The 22,995-nt window shown below is 39.4% G+C and overlaps 1 protein-coding gene across 1 annotated transcript in view; it reads left to right on the forward strand.

Moving 5' to 3' along the window:
- ghrhra (growth hormone releasing hormone receptor a) overlaps positions 1 to 22,995 on the forward strand; it is a 30,667-nt gene continuing 7,672 nt past the window's right edge. Inside the window, exons 1-7 of the mRNA XM_040143762.1 lie at positions 1 to 87; positions 507 to 615; positions 14,262 to 14,369; positions 16,691 to 16,791; positions 17,313 to 17,410; positions 18,514 to 18,646; positions 20,462 to 20,615. Coding sequence (XP_039999696.1) covers positions 1 to 87; positions 507 to 615; positions 14,262 to 14,369; positions 16,691 to 16,791; positions 17,313 to 17,410; positions 18,514 to 18,646; positions 20,462 to 20,615 — 790 coding nt within the window. The remainder of the gene's footprint in view (positions 88 to 506; positions 616 to 14,261; positions 14,370 to 16,690; positions 16,792 to 17,312; positions 17,411 to 18,513; positions 18,647 to 20,461; positions 20,616 to 22,995) is intronic.

Below are 22,995 nucleotides of genomic sequence, written 5' to 3' on the forward strand. Positions count from 1 at the left end.
ATGGAAATGGATTGTAGGAGGCTTCCAGGACGGCAGAGGAAATTCACATTCCTCTTCCTTTATCTTCATCTGTGGTACAGGCCTATGGTGAGTGGCATGTTGGTTCGTTTGTCCTTCGTACTGTCTCACTGCGGAATCTTCACATCTGGGCCGAAACACTCTCATCCATGAACTTAGGTCAACTCGCAAAGCTTCAATTTGCAGGGAAGTTTAAAAAAAACTCTTTATTTGTTTTTGACTTTAAAAAAAAATCTTCTGAGGCGTTTCTATGACTAAAGTGGACAATCTTGAGGGAGTAAGAGGTGTGTCTGTTGAAGATGTTTGTTTAATAGACTGTTTGCTGCTGATAATTTCCACCACTGCAGCAGCCATTTACGCATATTAACCCCCCCCCCCACACACACACACACACACCCCACCCTCCAGGCTACAAGCGAGGAAGAGCATCGGCTTGTGGTGTATGTGCCTGACTTACTGTAGATAACTAAGTTGTCTCGTGTTTCCAGGCTGAAGCAATTCATCCGGACTGCGCCATCATCTCCCAGCACCTGAGGGCTCGGGAGATTTGTAGCCGGACGAGAAAGAGCGAGGCGCAAAACCGGAGCGACCACAGCGGTGGGTTCCTGTGGGATGATGCTGCTGCTGCTGCTGCTGCTGCTGCTGCTCCGGCTGCTGCTGCTTTGTGTCTCTGCGCGCAAACACACACTTTGAGAGATAAGTGAGATACCTTGGCGCAGTGCGAGAGGTTTTTAATAGACAGGAATGTGGGGTAAACTAAAAATGGAGTTTTCATATGGGCGGGGGTAAAAAGACATCACGCAAAAGTCAGAAATCAAGAAAAAAAAAAAAAAAGCAGCACATTAGAGACACCCATGGAGGCGTCTGATATTTTTTTCCTTTTGGAGTGATATGTGCACAATTGTAAGCACTAGTTTTCCGCTTAATTCATGCTATGACCCTGCCCTGACCCCTCCCCTGATCAATGCTAGAGCACATGAGGGAGAAAAGAGAAACCCTCATGTGACTTCAAGACGTGACTGACTGACAGTGGCCAAAAATGCAGTCAAATGTCCAGTTGTCTCTGATTCACTACATAGCACTTAAATAGCAATGGTTTAATTAAAGTTACATATGCCAAAGATATGCCTTTAACCTCATAGTTTTTTTGGGTGTTAGTCGTATAATTTGTCTTTATAAGCATTGTACAGGTAGCTAAATACATTTACTCAAATACTGAGGTACTTGTGCTTTACTTGAGTGTTTCAAGGCTTTAGTTAGTTGTAACTTTTAAGATCAAAATTGGAATAAAACATATAATAAGTTTATACACTGCAACACACTGTTGAATGATAAAACCAGTGGTTCCCAATCTTTTTGGCTTGTGTGGCCTCTAACAAAAAAAGCTGAGTCTGTTCCTCTTGTCATCTTACAGATGTCTGTGAGTCGTTAGCAGCGCCACCAAAGAGACATTTCTACTCTAAACCCCTCACGTGGTTTCTTTTAAATAACAGTTTGAGGCCCAAGGAGGTAAAACTCACCAATATTTCACAAAAAAGTAAAGATCAGAGAAAAGTCTAGAAAAAGTTGCCCGAATTTGTGTCAGAACTTAGTTTTTCCTTCTCTCCTCTCCCATTAATCATCTAACAACCTCTTAGATTTATCTCGTCAGCCTTCGGCGGGGCCCGAGCCCCAGGCTGGGAACCACTGTAATAAACTACCAAACTGTACATGTAGCTGTTAAAACTAGCTCCATCTTAAGCAGCTACAACAGTAAAGTGCTGTTTATACATTGATGCATCAGTATAAACATGTAATTTATTATATTAGTCACAGGGAAGAATTTTAAGCAAAACACGTACTTTTACTTTTAAAAGTTTAAATAAATATAGCTGATAATACTTCTGTACTTGTATTTAAGTAGAATTTTAAACACATGAGTTTACAACTGAGTTTAATTGCACCAGGAATATCGGCAGAAAAAACCTGATGCATATAAAAGAGACATCATAATTATTTTAACTCATATTACAAAACGCGATTGAGAGGAGCGGGACTCTTAATATAAGATCAGACAAACTTTAGTGAACCCACAAAGAGAATTTACAGTGTCACAGCAAAAGGGAGCAGAAAAACAACAGGAGCATATAGATGAGAGAGGTAACAAAAAAAAATAGATGAGTATACATTATGAGCATTTACTACGTATACAGCAAATAAACAGAGACAGTAAATAAAAACTAAGGTATTGTGTACAGCGTTCATACATGTGAAGTATAAAAGCATATTGTTGGGCCACAACCATAAATACAAAATCCCCCTTGGGAGACAGAATCAAGTTGCAGTGGTGGAAAGGAACTAAGTACGTTCACATTTACAAGTACTGTACAGTTTTAAGGTACTTGTATTTTACTTGAGTATTTCCATTTTATGCTACTTTATACCTCCAAAACTCGATTACATTTCAGGAGGAAAATTTACGCAAAAACTTTTTACTTCAGTACTTTTATTTCACAGCTATGGTTACAGTTCCTTTAATATCACGAATATACTAACAAAACACATGATTGGTTTATAAAATATGATGCAATGTTATAGATTAAAAAGTTTAGAAAACCGTTCAAATTAGCTCCTGATTGAACAGCTTCAACATTAAAGTACAGCTTTCATGTTAGTGCATAAATAATAATCATCCAGTAATAATACTTTTACTTTGGATACTAGATTTTGTGACCTGTATTGCTGCACTTTTACTTGTAACTGAGTATTTTTATAGTGCATTATGGCATCTTTCACTTCAGTAAATGATCTGAACACCTGTTCCACCACTGTCAGCTGGCGGATGTCTTGTGAAAGCAGCTTAAAAATGAAGTTATTGCCCTCGTAGCAGCAAAACAAGTGTGTGACACTGCTTTAATTTCCGTGTGTGGGATCAATAATTTTTTCTCATCTTATTTTGAAAAGACTGAAAATGCAGAGAATGACTGAAATCTGTGGTGTGCATGAAAAGAGTGACAGTACACCACTGATCGTCATACTGATCTTATACCCACACTGACACCTGTTCTTCCTCCTGGTGAGGCCTCACCTGCCTGTCCTTCAAATCATACTCATTGAGTTCATTTTATACTAATGACCATGGCGTCTCCCAGAGGGCCACACTGCTTGCCTGCTTACCGGGCGGCATCACTGAAGCCGAGCTCTTCGCTGCTTCACCAGAAACTGCCCCAGAATAACAACACTCTGGCAACTCCCCTCCATGAGAGTGATGAACTTTAACATTTCCAGACTAATTTGATCTTAATTAGCTCTGATGACTCTAAACACCGGAGCAACACAACACTTGGGTGCAAAGCTGTCATCCGCTGCTCATTACGCAGATAAATGCCTGCTGATGAATTTCACTGTCGAGGTAGGTGTGTTTGTGCGTCCATCAGTGTGATGCCAACCTTGCAGGTGACATGTAATCATGCAGAGTTGGAGAGTCATGCAGAGTTGAAATTTCACCCTTGTGAAATAATAAATTATCAGTGACTGACTCCTGGTGGTAAATGTGTTGCCATTGGCCAGTGAAAAATATCCATCAGAACATCTGAGAGCCCAAGGTGACGTCTTCAAATTGCTCAATTTGACTGATCAACAATTCAAAACACAAAGATATTCAATTTACAGTGATATAAAATAGAGAGGAGCAGAAAACCCTCATCTTTTGAGAACCTGGAACAGCAAATATTTGCCAAGATAGCAGCATGCGGAGGGTAATGTTGATTTGTCAGTTCTTGCTGGACCCCTTTCCTCCAGACTGAAATATCTCAAAAACTACTGAATGGATTGCCATGAAATTTAGTACAGGTATCCATGGTGCCTCGATGATGAATCCTAATGACTTTAACGATCCCCTTACTTTTCCTCTAGTGCCATCATCAGGTTCACATTTGTGGTTCGAAGTGAAATATCATGTCCCCCTCAGGATCAATAGTAATAACTTTGGTGATCGCTGACTTTTCATTTAAGTGCCATCATCAGATCAAATTTTGAATTTGTTCAACATTTTGTTTTATGAATAAATACCCGCCAAACTAAATATCATACTGCATTTGTTAGTTAGCAAATGTTAGCGTGCCGACATGCTAAACTAAGATATTGAACGCGGTAAACATTATACCTGCTGAACAGCAGCAGGTTAGCATCGTCATTGTTAGCATGTTATCGTGCTGAAGTTAGCATTTAGTTCAAATCACCATCGTGCCTAAGTACAGCCTCACAGAGCCGCCGATGTGGCTGTAGATTCTTGGTCTTGTTCGCAATTAAAAGACTTAACCATTTAAGCAATTGTCAAAGTTGAAATTGATTCTAACACTTTACTTTAATCCGCCGATTTATGATTAATAAGCAGTGTATAAATATATAAGGAATTGTGTGTAAGGCTTTTAATGTAGTTGAAAGCAGATATAAGGACATTTCAAGTGCTCATTCAGTGTTTTCAACGATTTTAACTTTTCCTATGAAGACATATTTTATATTAACACATCTGTGCTTCATTATAATGTCATTCATTATCTTTTTGTATACCAGCAATCCAATTATTTATGCCTCAAAGTTGTTGGCATCAATAAACACTGAAAATAAAGTTAGAATGAAGGGTTTTCGTGCCAAGTAATTTTCTTTTGATTCAAGTATCCATTAATCAACTGATTTTCTCAGTGATTTTGTGTTGATTTTTCAATAAATTAGCAATCAAGTTCTAATTTTACTAAGGAGATGTTGCTATTTGAATACTGTAGGTTTTAATGGAGTTTACACAGCTAAACATAAATATTTTTTGTGTTATTATTCTCAGTTAAAGTAGAATAAAATGACAATTTAAAGGCTTTTCCAGCCAGGACAGACAAAAATTCTCTTGAAGCATTGAGTCATTTTAATTCTTTGGCTTGAGGGTATTAAAAAAAACAGTCCTTTCTGGCATTGAATAAACACTCGGATATACTTTAAACATCAAAAATTTAATCCCTTTAAAACGTAAGATCCCACTTAGAGAACCGAATGCGTGCTGCTTAATAAATGAAGTTGTCATCCAGGTCCTCCCCCAGCGGTGCTCTGGAAGCACTCACTTTGTGTCCAAAGTAATTTCAAATGTCGCTGTTAATCCTGAATGGGGTGACATTCAAGTGGCTACGTGTATAGCTTCCTCTAGAGCTGCCTTTTAATAAAGGCCTAAGAATAGAGCCCTGTTCATTGGGTGACAAACCCTTTTGGTAGATCTGAAAAGAAATTTTTGAAATTTATCATCAGCATCTCGATGTGACTCTTAATTGGAACGCTGACAGACATACCAGGGAATACAACATTATGGTTTTCCCAACATGATAGTTCAAAATTCCCCCTCTGATTAAACAGGGATGTCGGTCCCAGTGAAACTGTATAAGTTTCCATAATTCATGGTATTCTCTGCCTTCACTAAAACTTGTGCTTTATGGATGAATGAGGACAAATGTTTAACACAGATCATATAACTGTGCCTCCTTCTTTTGTGCCTCTAATCTCATACTATGAAATCTTTTTTTATAATCAGCACATCAAGGTTGTCACATCACTCTCAGTTGTCTGTATGACTCAAATGCAAAGATCTGAATTGAAGCATCTAGAAGTGGGAACTCCCTTATGGGAATATTACTCCCCCACTTGACAGACAATAAAACATTCATTTGCACTTGGAAGCAATCTAATCTGTAAGAGCAATCCGACAAACAGCTTGAAGTATACAACCTGGATAACTTTATAGCTTTGGTTCAGTGCAAAGGATCCCACCTGTAAAAAAAGACACATTTTCGTAAAGCTCTCCAAATGAAACACCGAAACAATAGGAAACAGGCCAAAGAGTCTACAGTCATGCTAGCAGCTCTGTGAGGCTGCATGCTAACATGCTCACAAAATGACAACGCTAAGGGTAGGGTTATGCTACAAAATAAGTATTTTGTGGGATGCGCTGTCTGACCATGTTTGAAATCGAAGTAGTTGAACAACCACAACTGAATGTGAAGTAAAATTATCTCACCCCCCTCCCAGGGGGGGGGCTGGTGGTGTGTCTTTCTCAAGCTCGGGTCCTCACCAGTCCTCGGCCTCCTTCGTTCCGCTTAGTGTACAGTTTCAGGGTGCTGGACTTTGAGTGAAAGCCTCCATGCATTGTGAGGAGCTTTCTTGTCTGGATATCAGAGGAGGAGGAATCATCATGGAGGGAAAACCCCCTACACGGCATGTACCACTGACAGATAGAAGAAGTGGCTGATATCAAGAAATCCTACCAGTGGCTGGAAAAAGGCTAGACTGAAGGACATTACAGAAGCACTAATCATGGCAGCACAAGAACAGGCACTCAGTACAAGATCAATAGAGGGGATCTACCCAACCAGACAGGACCCCAGGTGCAGGTTGTGCAAAGATGCTCACCTAAAAAGCTGAGGCTAATGGCTAAGTCATTAGTTTTGAAGGGATAAGCCTAATCCAAAGTACTGGAAAAGTTCAAATTCTGACCTGATGATAGAACTAGATGGAAAGTTACAGATACAATAGCAAGTTCTGGAAATCAAGCTTGTGCTAGCATGGGATTGGAGAGCAAACCACCTCACCCCTCCCACCCCTCCCTCTCCTTGCTCCATTACGCTCTGTTAGCATCCTCGTCATGTTCGCTTTCTCAGCTAATGCAGAAATCAGGAGCTTGCTGGCCCAAGAGTCAGACATAGCGATGTCTTCCAGCAGCTCACACCATCTTAAGGCCTTGGAGCAAGAGGAGTAGGAGACCCGAAGCATGTTGATTGACAGCCCTGAGCTCCCACCCTGACTTTGGTACTTCTATAATTGGTTTGAAGGGCGAGGCTTGCTCAAAACTTTAGAAGGGAATATCTCCCCGCTGCTGCCAGACTGTTCAGTGTTTCTGGGTCACAGAAGCATTTGACAGCACCTCTCCACATTAAGATACTCTATGTTTTGAATATTAAAAGGTACATACTGTAGCTTTAAGGGATCACTAAGGTTATTACGATTTTTCCTGTGGGGAACATGAATGTCTTTACAAAACTTCATCCAAAAGATATCGATATTTTTCAGTCAAAACCACAAATGTCAACCTCATGGTGGTGCTACAGGAAAAGTCTTTGGATCACCGAAGTCATTAGGATTTATCCTCTGGAAACCATGAATGTAATATAATTTCATAACATCCCATCCAATAGTTGTTCAGATATTTGTCTCGAACCAAAGTGGTGGACCAACTGACCGACAAACCAACAGGCCAACATTGTTAAAAAGCAATATTATCATCATCATCATGAATCTGTATTTTGCTGCCGTCCAGCTAGCCTCCCTCAAAATTTTAATGTTTCTCATGTCAAGTTACAAATTAGCAGAAAACCATCCAAAGCTAATTGTGGGATGCACTTCAAAACACCCACGGCTTTTGTTTTCTATGTGAGCCCACAGACTGTCAGTGTGTCAGAATATGTCACTGTCCTAATTCCTACTGACAGTGCACATCAGCGCTCCAGAGAAGCAATAATTTTCATCACATTTGCTTACCAGATTGGCACCCTGGCCACCGTCCCTGCTTTTCTAATCTGTGTGGAGCATCCAATATGCACTATGGGTTTCAGCTGATAGCAATGTTAATGCATCTTAACATTAGACCTTTATGATGATGCTACAAGTCTGTAACTTTTAATGAATTCATTTGTTTCTTTCTTGCTACTACTCTACTCTACTCCAACATCAATTAAATTAACCCTGACAGATAAATTTTATACAGAAACAACTGAAGTTCAGTAATTAAATCAGCTCTACCTTCAGCTCTCCTGTTTGTCAGTGCCATTAATGCCGCAGCAGAGTCTGTGCAAATAAAACAGCTGTTTGGTTTGTTTGTTCCTCCCACCAAAGTGCCCATAAGCGTGCCACTGTCTCTGCCATGAAAACTGAATTTGGAAGCTGTTTCCTCACCAAATAGATGCATGTTTTTCTGTTAGGATGTTATTAGGATTTATAAACCTCCCACATACAACATGCTAAGAAGATGTTTCCCCTCTCACCAAATCTAAGATTTAGAGACATAAAATCCGATTTGGCAGTAACCACGGTGAAATAACCACAACACTGCAGAATAAAATTCCTTAATCCCTAATACTAATTACCTCAGCACACATATTTCTTCCCGGTATAAAGATGATGTAAATTTTCTTTCCCTCTCTCTTTTCCAGCTGAAACCCAACAGATAGTTAACTGCAAGCTTGTAACCACATCCTTTATTTTCAACCCAGTACTTCTTTGCCTCTTTTTATCGTCTTATCCAGTAGTCCTTCCCTCACAACAAGATGCATTTGACTAGCATTGTTTTTTGGGGCGTAATTCATTCTGAAGTAAAATTTTTCAAGTAATTGTCTTGTGTAGACTGAAGCCGAGTTGTTCTCCCACCGTCAGGTTTTGGGCAGAAGACTACTGGTGTTCGCATGTGCAGCTGATTAGCAATACTAGGGTAATCGCCAAAACCAAGATTTTAGAATTTAGAGTCCAATAATATAACCTTCAACTTTAACTTTATTGTCCCCAAGAACAAATTTGTCTTGCTGCCAGGTAAAAGACACAAGACATGCAAACTTAAACAGAAAGCACATAAAATATAATGAAATACATAATGAAAAAAATATAAATAAAGCTAAAACATACCATGCAAGAACACAATTTACATCAAGTAATGGAATAACATAAAATCCTGGAGTACATTCAGCACCATCACCCAACCTCATCATCACGGGCTAAAAGTTTTTATATGGAGAAAAATTATACATATAAAGCTATATCAGGAGTTTCAGTTAATGTTCACATCAAACAGGGGAAAAATGTGATCTCAGTGACTTTGACCATGACATTATTGTTGGTGCCAGACAGGCTGGTTTTTAGTTTTTCTGAAACTGCTGATCTCCGGGAATTTTCACACACAACAGTCTCTAGTTTACTGAGAATGGTGCGAAAAACAAAATTCATCCAGTGAGCGGTAGTTCTGTGGACAGAAACGCCTTGTTGATGAGAGGTCAGAGGAGAATGGACAGTCTGGTAGGAGCTGACAAAAAGGCTAAAGGTAACTCAGAAAACCACTCTTTACAACTGTGATGACCAAAAAAGCATCCCAGAATGAATAACAATAGCAGGGGTCCACGTTGGGTTTCACTCCTATCAGCCAAGAACAGAAATCTGAGGCTGCAGTGGGCACAGGCTCAACAAACCTGGAAAGCTGAAGACTGAAAAATCTTAGCTTGGTCTGATGAATCTTGATTTCTGCTGAGATTTGCAGATGGTAGGGTCAGATTTGGCATCAACAGCATGAATGCATGGACCCAGCCTGCTTTGTGCCAACAGTCCAGGCTGGTGGTGTTGGTGTAATGGTGTGGGGAATGTTTTCTTTACACACTTTGGCCCCCTTAAAACCAATCAGTCATGGTTTGAATTCCACAGCTAACTGAATATTGGTGCTGATCCCTTTATGGCCACAATTTACCATCTTCTAATGGCTACTTCCATCATGATAATGCACTACGTCACAAAGCAAAAGTCATCTCAAACTGGTTTCATGAACATGGGAACGAGTTAGGTATTCTTCAGTGGCCTCCCCAGTCACCAGATCTGAATCTGATAGAACACCTTTGGGATGTGGCAGAAAGGGAGATTGGCAGCATGAATATGCAACTGACAAATCTGCAGAAAATATGTGATATAATCATGTCAACATGGACCAAAATCTCAAAGGAATTCTTCCAATATCTTGTGGAATCCAGGCCATGAAGAACTGAAGAACTTTCTAAATCAAAAATTAAGAAATCACCAAAGTTTTTATAGTCCATCTTGAGAGGAACATGAATGTTTGTAGCAATTTTCATGTAATGGCTGTTGCAATATTTCACTCAAAACCACAAATGTGACGCTGGAGGAAATGTCATTAGGATTGATCCTCTGGGCACCACGAGTGTCTGTACAAAACTTTTATGACAATCGATCCAGCAGTTTTTGAGTTATTTCAGTCTGGACCAAAGTGGTGGACCAGCTGGCAGACCGACAGATTTGATGCTGCCATCCCTAGAGTAACATCATTAGAATGGTTAAAACAGATATCTAATAAAACCTGCAGCCTATATGACACCACATAAAGTAAAATATGTGGCGGTAGTGTTTCGGTTGTGCACTTGAGTCAACTGCTGTGCAAAGCCCACAATTCATGGTGCCACTCCTTAGACAACAACTCATTGAGCAAACAGTCACTAATATGGCAGACAATGAGAAACTGCATTTCAACACGATCCCTCTGCCCCTCCAAGATCCTCAGATTCAGAAATATCAGTCTGAGTCAGCCTGACAGCGACAGAGGAGACGCTGATGTGAATCATCGAAGTCCCACATTCTCCGTGAATAATTGCATAACACTGCCCAACTATCCTTTCCAAGGATTACGTTGAAGGTGACATAATTTTCTTCAGACCACTTGATTGGATATGAGTGGTTGGTTTTGTTAGAGGGAAACACAGGAGAAGGGGTGGACAATGGATTAGATACGCTGGCTTTGTACAAATGAAATAAGACACTGAGAGAAAATGTATATTTCACCAGACTGATTGCTGCCTGTAAATCACTGCTGTCTCTATGATTATGGTCAGCAGCCACAGAGGATAGCTGACATCACCTGAAGTTCATGCCACCGGGCATGCACTTTTTGTAATAAATTTTATTTTTAATTCATTTTTAAGGATAGGTGATTAAAGAACAGGCCCAGTGTATAGTTACATACATTTGACCATTTTTAAAAAAAAATAAACCTGTTTCAAATTATGTTTACTAAAGTTAAATGATAACACTGTTAAGGTCGTATAAACCAAATTGTCTTCTTACATTGACACCTTTTTGATTTATAGCCCCACTAACAATGTGGCTGTAGGGATGGCAACATTGGTTGTTCGGCCACTTTTGTCCAGACTGATATATTTCAACACTTATTTGATAGAATACCATGAAATTTAGCAGAGACATTCAAGGTCCCCAGAGGATGGATCTTAATGATTCCCTGACTTTTCCTCTAGAGCCACCAGCAGATTCACGCAACAACTGTTGGGTGGACCACCATGAAAATGTGTGCAGAAAATAAAGGTCTTTGTGAACTTTGGTGATCCTCTGACTTTTCACGAAGATCCAAATTCAAGTCATCAGCCATCACCCTCAGCCTCATCTGCACTTTGTGTTTAGTGCTACTTTGAATTTATGAAAAGACTGATGGTGTGCAAACTGTACAGATATGACAACTAGCACCTAAGTTATTATAAATACTTGATGCCTAAATGTTTAGAAACACAAACCACAAAAGCTGCTAGTGTCGTTCTACCACTACTCATTTGAGAGTGTCCTCACACATGGGATCCTAGTGTGTTAAGGAGAACAGTTCTGAGGCTTTGAGGAAGGCTTTGCCAAGAGTCATCAAAGTGGCCCAGAAGATAAGCAACACACATCCGCCTGCCCCGGAAGACATCTAAAGCTCTCGTTGCCTTCGGAAGGCATCCTGCATCTTAAAAGACCCATCTCACCCCGCCCATCACCTGTTTGTCCTTCTGCCCTCAAGAAAGCGCTACAGGTCCATCAAAGCATGCCCAACAAGATTAAAGAACAATTTCTATCCCAAGGCCATCACCACACTGAACTCTGCACTGAAAGAACCCCTCCCAGACAATATTTATACCATGCAAAACCTAACTCTGTGAAATACTTATCCTGTGCAGTTGCCTCCCCTGTGCTATATCCTATATTCTGAAACTATTACTAACTATTCCCGCATAAGGGGAATATATAGGCACAATGGGTATGCATATGAGTTTGTGTGTGCGCTTGTGTGTGAGTGCTTGTGAGTTTTTGAAGGTACAGTTTTTGTAATATATCCACTTTCTTGCTCACAGCTTGATAAACTCTTCTGACGTACAGTAGATTGTCAAAGACCTTTATTTTGATACCTCCCTCTGGCCTGTTATTACATTTATTTTACCATGACTGCTGATGATCAAAAATAAATTTTCGACTTCTACTTTTGTCCATCTAACAGTTTTGAATTCTTTACAATGAGCATTACAGCCGCACAGAGCTAGCAGTGTGGCTGCAGACTCTTCAGTCTTGTTATAACCAAAATCTTAACAGCTAAGTTACCTTCCAGTAGATGAGCCAGAACATCTCAATCAATTTTAAATGAAAACGGATTTAAATATTATAGTAAGGGACTTTATTTGTTCATTTCTGTCTCTACATGCTTTGATTAGATCAATGTCTTCTTTTGCCACACACAAATTATGAAAATGTTAAATGTATGGCTGAATAAATGCAATGAAATGAACGACAGCCGCAGCTCAGAACATCTGCCAACATCCTGCTGAGTGAAGAGTAGGGACCCTTATTTTACCTGCAGACAGGCTGTGTTGATGTTTTACTCAGAAATCTCTTCCGGCCTTTTGAGGCATTTTTATGTTCCCGGAAACTTAAAGTGCCTGAGGAATTTCAACTTTTTTCAGAGATTAGATTTCCTGCTGAAAATGTATTTGAAATTATTTTGTTCTCACTTTAGCGCTGTTAAAAAAAAAACTCCTTGCATTGCTTTTTTTTAAAAAATTCATTCCCGCTGTTAACATTTACCAAAAATGGTGGATGGCTGCAGATATTTGCAGTAAGTTTATCACTGTGATTAATATGTATCAGAGCGGAGTTACTCCGTCCATTCATGCGTTTCCTCCTGTCAAACCTGTTACCTTATCTCCTGAGACCATGTCAGGGACAGAAAACACTGATATGTAAATTAGTTCATTAAATACCGATAGGTAATCCCAGGTTTATCCAGAAATTGGAAAATGTAGGGCAGCAGATAGAAATACTTTGGTGTGTGTGACAGTAAGCAAAAGCTCTTACTGTAATCCATTTACATAAACAAGACAAGGCGAGAGCAGTTCTGCTGGACTAAGTACAAAACCTGTCATCTGGTTTTATGCACTTATATAGATTTATTAGGTCAGGATTAATAGAAATATCCTCTTTTTCTTACACTAGAAGTAAGAGACTGGGTAATCAGGTCACCTGTATGTACTGTATGTATGGGATGCTGTGAGAATGGGATGCTAGAGTCTGTCAGAAATAATCTCAAATGCGAGGCATTTGGCCAGTGAATAAATAGCACTGGATCCCCTTTTCCACGGTGACACATTTACAGGCACACAATAATGTTGATACTATACAGATAGTGTGCATCACATGTGAATTACAGAAATGACGACATTTCAAAGATGACTAAGAATCTACAGCCGTGCTAGTTGCTCTTTGAGGCTGCACTGAGGCACAGCGGCACTTTCTCGCTGCTAATGTTGGTATGCTAACATGCTAACAACAACGACATTGCTATCCATAGAGCAATGCTGCTAACACAACAGCATTTCAGAAAACAAAAAAGCCTTTCAGGATTCAAAACAGAATACTACCCATTAAGTTTCAGAGTCCAGGCCCTGAAGAACCAAGAAAATCAGATGATATCTCACTTTTTCACGTTGCCATGCTGCCTTCTGAAGAAATGTATGTGACAGCTTCAGTCCAGCAGACAGAACTAATCAGATGATATTAATGTGGTGAACCAGGGCTGGCAGAATGCATGAACTCAGATTAAACATGAAAAGAAGACGGACCCAAGAAATTATGCAAACAGTAAACAGGGTATGAGAGTATGTACATAAATTTAATTTTTTTTATGCGATGACACCCCCCTTCTCCACCACTGAGGGGTAAAACAAACTTGCTACTGCTGCTTTGAAAGGACAGAGCTTTCTAGAAGAAAACACGAATATCTTTAAATATAATGTAAAGGTCTTCAGAAAAACAAATGAGCTTAACGAGGTACCAAACAGTGAGTGGTATGAACGCCGAAATTGTGGTCAGAAATGGAGTTTCCTGACACATATGTTTGACGCTGTGGAAGTAACGATTTTTTAGATTATTTTTCGTCTTTATTGGAGGGCGGAGAGTTTGGAGGCAAAAACTAAATAAGGGGAGAAAAATACAGAGGTTTTACATGCAAAAAAGGTCGCCACCCCCTGTACTGGGAGTAATGTTGCACTAAACAAATATAGAGGCTATGGGTCCAACTTTACTGTTGAATTACTCAAATTGATGACAAAGAGATTGAGAGACTTAATTCACTCCTGCTTTGTCTCTGATTGTAGGATGTAAAACAGAGTGGGACGAGATCAGATGTTGGCCGAGAGCTGAAGTCGGGCAGGTGGTCAACGTATCCTGCTCCGAAGTCTTTCAACATTTTTCCAGCAATCAAGGTTTGTCTGTTTAGACTGAGGTTGACATGCAAACACAGAAAAGAACATCTAATTCCCAATCATCTAATCACATAATAGTTAAAAGACAGAAGGTAATGTACAAGTCCTATTCTGTGATGGTGCAGTGTCGCTCCAGTGCTAGGTATAATGATCTTGTACTGTAAAATCAGCGGCACTAATGCAGGAGGGAGTCACTCTTATTAAGGAGCACAGTATGAATTATTCATGTATGTTTGTTGGCAAGAATATATATTTGCTCTGGGAGATTTCTGGCAGACGAAATGATTCGAAATCTTGTCTGCAGGGTGCATACACCACAATCTGACATCCTCTTAGGCTGTTGTAGGATTTGTCTTTCCAGAAAGATAGTGTTGATGACACCAAGAGAGACATGTTTGTTAAGTTATAATAATATAGTCATGAGAGTAAAAGAGTTTTGAATGTAAGATGTTTTATATTTAGAGTTATTGTCCTTTTTAAAACAGTAGCTTAGAGCAAGCATGAACAGGTTGGTGTTTATTTACTCTTCAACAAGTAATTTTAATTGTTTAAAAAATGAAGTGGTATGAATTGTTAATCATTTGCATCTGTAAATTAGTGTTTATATGACAGCTAGTAAATTCTTTTAAAATGGAAACCTCCAGCTTCCAGTCTTAAGGTATGCAGACACTGTAAATAAAAAAATGTGACAGTGTTTGTGCTGTATAACCTTGTTAGGATTGTCATTATGATAGGATCATTAATGGAGGTAAGGTCAGGATCATTAAGGAATAATGTTATTTCCTCCTTTAGCTTGATGGAAATCGTGGCGCATTATGATCTGAATTGCAGATCACCCAAACACACAAGAGTCTTTGCTTTCAGCGGTGCAGTTGGCAGCATTTGAACTCGGCTGGCTCCTGTTTGCTCTGCTCAAAGGGAATAGAGAAAACCCACTGCTGTGCATTTCTGTGTCTCTTTGTTCAAACAAAGGCACAACAGTCTAACTAATGCCTGCATGTTTTATCTGTGACATACACATTTCGATGCAAAAACTCACAAACACAGCAGTGCAGGGAGCGATACAGCTGACAACCTTCTCCCGACGCCTGCTGTTTCCAAATGGACATTAACCAGGACTGAATGTCAGTAGACGTGAACAAGGACATGGAAGCTTCAAATGTTTTCTGACTGAAAGCACTAATGGAGTGAAATGGTCCAGAGAGGAAATGTCAGTGTAGCGAAAGATCCAAATGTGCTAATATTCAAGTGCACAGGAATGACAACTTTCCATAACAAAGTGGCTGCAGTATGTAATTTAAAAGGAAAAGGAGAGTGAGCTAGCGCGAAAAAAGTAGAAAAATCAGAAATGACAATTGCAGTCATTGGCATCGGCACAAAAGCATGCAATACACATACATACACTGATGCCCCTGCAGAGACTGTATTGTAAATCACTTGGATTTTATAGGTCAGGATTTTACAAAACCATTTCTTATGCATGAGAAAATAAACTTAGAAAGATCATTAAAACTGAAAATGAGGCAGTTTGAGGCAGTAAGATGAGCTTTTTTCTTTGTTTGTTTTTAAGATGATGTTTCCCACTATTGTTGTGTCTGAGGCTACAGGATTTTACGACTATATACAGTTAAAGGTTTTAGTGTAGTGAATTTTATTATTAAGACTGTTATTAACCAGAATAAATTGAATTGGTATTTTGGAATTGGTAATTAGTCAATACAGATTGTGAGCTTTAAACTATACGCATGTAGGCTAAACTTTTTGCACAGGGTTGCAGGACCACAACAGTGGTGGATCAGGTATTCATATCTTTTACTTACAGCAGCTATAATCAATATTTTTATAATAACAATGCAACAAATGACAATGTGAAAAGGGGTTGGTCTTAGTGATGAACGTACAGAGAATTATCCCCTGAATTTGCAGCTCGCCTCAGCTTTACGAAGCATTATAGTGAGTTTCAGCTCGTTGTTCAGTCGTACCCACAGCTTTTCTGTTTTGGTTAACTCTCATCACTCACATTGCGTCATTTTTGGCTGCGACGGGCAGCTGTTTTCAGAGAAAAAACACTAAAAACCCTTTTAATTCAGATAAAGTCCAAGAGTTTTAAGAGTATTAGCCAAATGTGTAGTTGGCCAGCCATGCTGGTTGATTAAGATACATGTGAATAAGTATAAACTGAGACAGAAATGTACACACGTGTGAAGAAAAACAGATTCATTAAGCTTCCAAACAGACTGTATGATGTATTATAGAAATCTTTGCAGTGGTCAAAACAGTTGAATTTTTCCTTGTCTCCTTGCTGTCTTTTCCTACATCAGGGTATGTTTACAGGAACTGCACTGTTGACGGCTGGTCAGAAATGTATCCACCCTACGAGGATGCCTGTGTTTTCAGTGATGAGAGCGAGTCTGAATCTGAGGTATACAGACATGTTGTTGTAATCCAATCAGTTGAGCTTATTCTTATTGTCTCTGCTTCCTTTCCACTCTTCCTCCCTCGCTGCCTCCTTTTCACTTCAGCCCTATTTGTATGTTCAGTGCAAGGACAAAAAACATTAGTGATACTTTTGTTCCAAGAATAATTGTAAACAATCATAAAAGTTACACAGTCTTAAAAGATGTTTGATACCATACTGTAAAGCAAATGGCAGCACAATTAAAGGTGACAACTTTTTGAGAACTTTGATATTAAGGTATAACTGCAGTGAACTTTTCATTAGTTTCCCACTTCCAAAGCTTTATTTTATTGATTGCTTATATGCATAATAATGGAAGAACACCTGTATTGATCCCAGTCAGATCCACAGTTTCAGACATTTTGTGTGACATTTCACTAATCAAGCCATTTCCCATTCATACATTTGACAGCATCACAACTTACCCACCCTTTCTTTTTCTCTCTCCACCCTTTTTTCCCAACTATCTGTTTCTCTGTCTCCAGACGAGTTACCTCTCTATGTTCAGACAGGTTTACACTGTGGGCTATGCCACGTCGCTCATCTCTCTCATTACAGCCATAGTGGTGTTCACAGCCTTCAGGTGAGACCAGAATAGCATGTACTGTCCTAGACACACACTCACGCAGAGGGCAATAAGGCAAAACAACCAGGATGCTCCCTCACCCGAGATTTTTGTGTAGTGAAGATCCAAAACATGCACGTTTAGAGTGGTGGAAACTGAGATAAAGCTGTTTTAGAGAGTAGTATCTCAACTGTGATGATTCTCAGAACAGTATTTTAGTAACAATTTTAACATAAATATCAACATACTCAGTCGAAGAACTGTTAGTAAAGCCTCTGTTGTACACAGGCTTATGAATCATCTTACATATGCAAATTCAGGCAGTTGTTTGCCTTCTTCTTTTGATTGTCTAATAAAATATTGATTTACATATATATAAGCATATGTGAATTGTTTTGGACGCATTAAATCCTCAGAAGCTGAACTGATTTTTATAATTTTGGCAAATTAATCATGTATGTAACTGTAAGAATTCAGTATCACGCTTGCTTTTGTATTGGAGGAGCTCAATGACCTTAATTTATATACATCTTTGAGGTGTTTCTGTCGTTGATTTGTTGACTGCCAGTGAGTCTTCACCATAATGCAGCTTCAAATGTGCTAAATGTAAGTTTTTGCTGTCGCTACATAGCCAATGTTAGCATTAACGGCTGTTTACTTACCAAGAGCTTGAGCCATCATTGTGTTTACGAGACAAGAGGTTAGAATACGTCCTCTGGGCAGCGCTACCTCCTCATCCTCTCATGCTGAACTGAGGGCCAACTGGAAGCTGCAGTGGCTCACTATCACAAAGTGGTATTATGAGATGGACTGGCTGGGCCGGGGCTAGCTGGTTAGCATGCTAACTTCTGTATAAGAAAAGAAGTGATAGAAACAGAAGCAAAATAAGAGCTGACGTTGGCGTTGTTTTTCATCACTGGAGACAGCTCTTGGCGAGTAAAGGAATGAAGTTTGATGCTGAACTCCAAACGTTTCTTCTAGACTGGTAAGTAAATAGCTGTTAATGCTAACGTTGACTATGTAGCGATAGCAAAAACTTCCATATAGCACCTTTAAGAGATCAGAGTACTATTTGTGTATATGTGCGTTAGCCTCCTTTCCCCCTGTTCTCCTCATTTCAGAAAGTTCCGCTGCACCAGAAACTACATCCACATCAACCTGTTCTCCTCCTTCGTCCTGAGAGCCAGCGCTGTTTTCATTAAAGACACGGTGTTGTTTGCTGATGAGACGTTGGATCACTGCTCTGTGTCCACGGTGAGGGTCGAATTAGTTCATAATGTTTCCATCATAAAGCAGATTGCCACATCTGCTGTATGACTGAGTTAACAATCGAAATAGACAGGAATAGAGGAGTGAGAGAGGGGACGACATGTGGCAAACTGATGAATGGCTACTGTTACCCTCTCCAAAATCATGTCATTAGTCGACAAGATTGATTAAGTCTTTTAGCAACAACATAGTCGAAACACATTTCACAAAGTGTAAAAAAAACAAAAAACATGTCCAGCATGTTTCTTCTTTTGATGCTGTGGATGAAATGTATACCAGATTAAAAGTCCATATCTTTAATAATAAAAACTGAACATATTCAACTTATATGTATATGTTCTAGCTCTTTTGAGGTCTATCCACAGATTTTCCATGATGTTTAGGTGAGGTGACTGTAAGGGCCTTGGCAAAACCTTCAGTTTGTACCTATTGAGGTCATCCATTGTGGATTTTGAGGTGTGTTTAGGATCATTATCTTCTTGTAGAAGCCATCCTCTTTTCATCTTTAACTTTTATACAGACAATGTGATCTTTGCTCCCAGAATGTGCTTTAACTGAATCCATTCTTCTCTCTACCAGTGAAATGTTCCCTGTGCCTTTGGCTACAACACAAGCCCAAAACCTGATCGATCCACCCCCGTTTTTAACAGTTGGAGAGGTGTTCTTGACATGAAATTCCGCACCTTTATACTCCAAACATACCTTTGCTCATTGTTGCCCAAAAGTTCTATTTTAACTTAATCAGTCAACGTGACTTGTTTCCAAAATGCATCAGGCTTGTTTAGATGTTCCTTTGAAAACCTCTGATGCTGAATTTTGTGGTGAGGGTGCAGGAAAGGCTTTCTTCTGATGACGCTTCCATGAAGGCCATAGTTGTCCAGGTGTCGTGTCACAGTAGAACAGTGAACCATCACTCCAGAGTCTGCTAAATCCTACTGAAGGTCAAATGGGGGTTTTGATTTGTGTTTCTAGCATCACCACATGCTGTTCTCTCAGAAAGTTTTCTTGGTGTTCCAGACCTCAACTTGACCTCCACTGTTCGTGTTAAGTGCAATTTCTTAATTACATTGCGAACAGAGGAAATGGCTGAACACGCTTTGTTATCTTCTTATAGCCTTCTCCTCCTGTGTGGGCATCAGTTATTTTAATTTTCAAAGCCCCTAGGCAGCTGCTTAGAGGAGCCTATGGCTGCTGATTGTTGGGACAAGTTTGAGGAGTCTGAGTATTTCTAAAGCTCTGTAATTTGCATCACTTAGCCTTTCCTAACGATGACTGTGAACAAGCCGTAGCCGTAACAAGCTAATTAAGGTCTGAGACCTTGGTAAAAGTTATCTGAGAGCTCAAATGTCTTGGGGTGCCAAAACTGTTGTATGGTGCTCCTGTTCTCTTTTCACTTTAATATTGTACAAAACAAAAATAATACACTAACCTTGCTTAAAATGTTGAAAATAATGTTTCATCATTAACTTGAAGATTAGTTCATCTTCTACTCACTAAACTATTCACAGTAACAGAAATTTTTAGCAGGGATGTCCAAACTTTTTCTTGCCACTGTAGTACATCATTATAGGATATTATTAATGCCTCTGAATTTAAATAAGACCAAAACTACTTTAATCTCTACTTCTCATCATCCTCTTTGACACAAGGGAAAAAGTTGCATAATGAGTCATCTGATCCTGAAAGCTATACTGCTTCCACTCAGCCTGTGTGTTAGACCAATGTTAGCTAATGACACACACCCAGTACTTACTGTATATCTGATGTACTAGTAACTTTACCTTTTTGTGTCCTCTCTAGACAGCATGCAAGTCAGCTGTAGCTTTCTTCCAGTTCAGCATCCTGGCCAATTACTTCTGGTTGCTGGTGGAGGGGATGTATCTGCAGACCCTGCTCGCGCTGACCTTCGTCTCTCAGAGGAAATACTTCTGGTGGTATATCCTGATTGGATGGGGTGAGTGAAGGGATGACTGGGTTGTCTGAGGATTGCAAGCCTGTGACAGACTGATTCTCACGTGATGGTTGGATGTATACACAAAATATTCATAATATGTGAGGTAAAAAATGGTAAACATGAAGCATTCCCTAAAAGACATGATAATACAACAAAGAGTCTCCATTAAAAGGGGAGATATTAAAAACCCAGTAGCCTGACATTCTAGGAGGTCAAGCTTTCAGTGATGGATTTTTTTTTTCATTGGCATCAATAAGCTCAGTCTGGGAACGAGATGAGGTTACATTATCTTTTTGGATTTACAGTCTCAGGAGCTTACACCAGAGGGGAATGCGTGAAGATTTTAGTATTAGATAGCTTATCTAGTTGTTTTTGTAGTTATTAAATAAAGGTTTTGTTGTCTTTGTCCTGTATTAGCAGTTCCTACAAGAGTACTCCACCAATTTAGCACTGCACTCCAGTAACATTGTCAGACAAATGATGGACAGTTTAAAGGGAACAAAAGTATAAAAAATCAATGAACCAGAACCAAAGATTTTTATTCCACACATTCTTCTTCCTTGTCAAAACCCCGTGCCTGCATTGCCCACAATCCAACAGTGCAGTTGGAGATTCAGGTGTGTTATGTTAGTAGTAGCTAATGTAGCCTCGAGCTGCTAGCCTCAAGCAGAGTTGAGGAGTGGGCTACAGAGGTCCGGTGAGCTCTCTTCCTTCTAACTCCAAACCTTCAGATTATTTTCATTTTCAAACTTGTAGACTTCAGACCAAAGTGATGCTGACTCACTTCAGTAAAGTTCCCCTTTCATATTGGTTTTAAATTATATTCTTGTTTTTTTATGTTTTCGTTTATTTTTTGACTGTGTGATGATTTTTGGTTTTTATCTTATATTTTGTTGTGTACTTTTATTTTGAAGTTTGCATCAGACATGTGACATCACATTCTTTTTTGGGGCCAATGTCACGCTCGTGCCGTATTGGGGTTACCGTAATTACCAGTTTCTCCACTCTTAAATTGCGTTCGCGCCAACATCCAAGTCGTAATTATGCCTGGGAAAGCAAAAATTATCTGTAAGCGTCAATATGTTTGACTTGGAGCTAAAAAGAACAGAAGAGATGATCAAAAACAAGTAAACATGGATGTATCACTTCAGCCAAAGTTTAATAGATATACTGCTATATTGAACAAGCACGGTAAAACATGACATTTTTAATCCTCACTCGTCCAACCTAGCAGTTAAAGAGCTGTCACTCACCATCATCACACTTTGTTAAAATTACAATTCTGTATAGTAGCCATTAATAGTGTTTTTCAGCAAACAGTTTGCTTGCTAAGTAGTGTGACGTTTTTCGAAGAAATGCAGATAACATTTGTGTCGCTCCACTTTGTTTTGTTAGTGTTTATTGAGCTGGAATTGCCAGTAATGAGCGAGAAGCAGCAGCACAAGAGGACTGAGAGGGGCTGTCTTGAGTTTTCTGATCACATGAATGTTCACAAGTCGTAAACATGGGAATCTCTCTCATCATTACCCTCCCTCCAATGTATCGCAAACACTGCACAAATGTGGGTAAATTCTGTTTAGTGGAAATGTAATATGACCATGCCTTTTTTTCCTGTGCAGAAATACTCTTTCAGCTTGCCAGTCAGTGTTGCTGAGAAGTTTTTTCACTTTGTGCCTTCGTTACTTGAGCAGCTTGTTGGCTGATTAAGTAGTTACAGCACATTTTTTCTAATAAATAGCATGAAACATAGTACAATCCAATAAAATGGTCCTTTCTGAATCTTGTAATAGACGCTTGAAGCTGTCAGCGAGGTATTGATTCAGCTGGCAATTTTTGAACCTGTTGTTTGTGGTGTTGTGTTATAGTACATTGAATTATATTGTGAAGTGTTCCTGTTACATTTTCTACCTCTTGTTAACACACAGTACATTCACATTTAGGTTGGAGATCTATTTCTAGGCAGTTTTATTTACACAGTTGACTGGCTCAGCAGCAAATGCAGCTTCACTGGCTCTAGTTTCCTCAGCTTTCCCTTGGTTTTCTCTGTTATCTTTTTTTTCCCTGAGCTTTCTATGGATGTTTTTAAGTGCTTTCCCTTTTTGTTATCCTGTGTTGCTTAGTCAACTGATTTCCACTGTCTTTCTCTTCCCATCTCATTGTCTTTGTTGTTTCCTGTTTTTTGCATGTTTACCTGTCTAGGCCTGTACTCTTGAGTACTTTCTAGTGAAGTTCCACAGCCCCTGTCTGTGCCATTTGGGTCCTGTTACCAAAATTTTACAGTACAAATTAGCCACTGTACGGGCCTAGAAGCCACCTACCCGTTCTGTTTAGTGCAGCAGTGAAGGTGAGAAACAGTATGCATAACTGTTGTGATGTAGTA

Source organism: Xiphias gladius, chromosome 14, assembly GCF_016859285.1.
Source record: "Xiphias gladius isolate SHS-SW01 ecotype Sanya breed wild chromosome 14, ASM1685928v1, whole genome shotgun sequence".
Lineage (NCBI taxonomy): Eukaryota > Metazoa > Chordata > Actinopteri > Istiophoriformes > Xiphiidae > Xiphias > Xiphias gladius.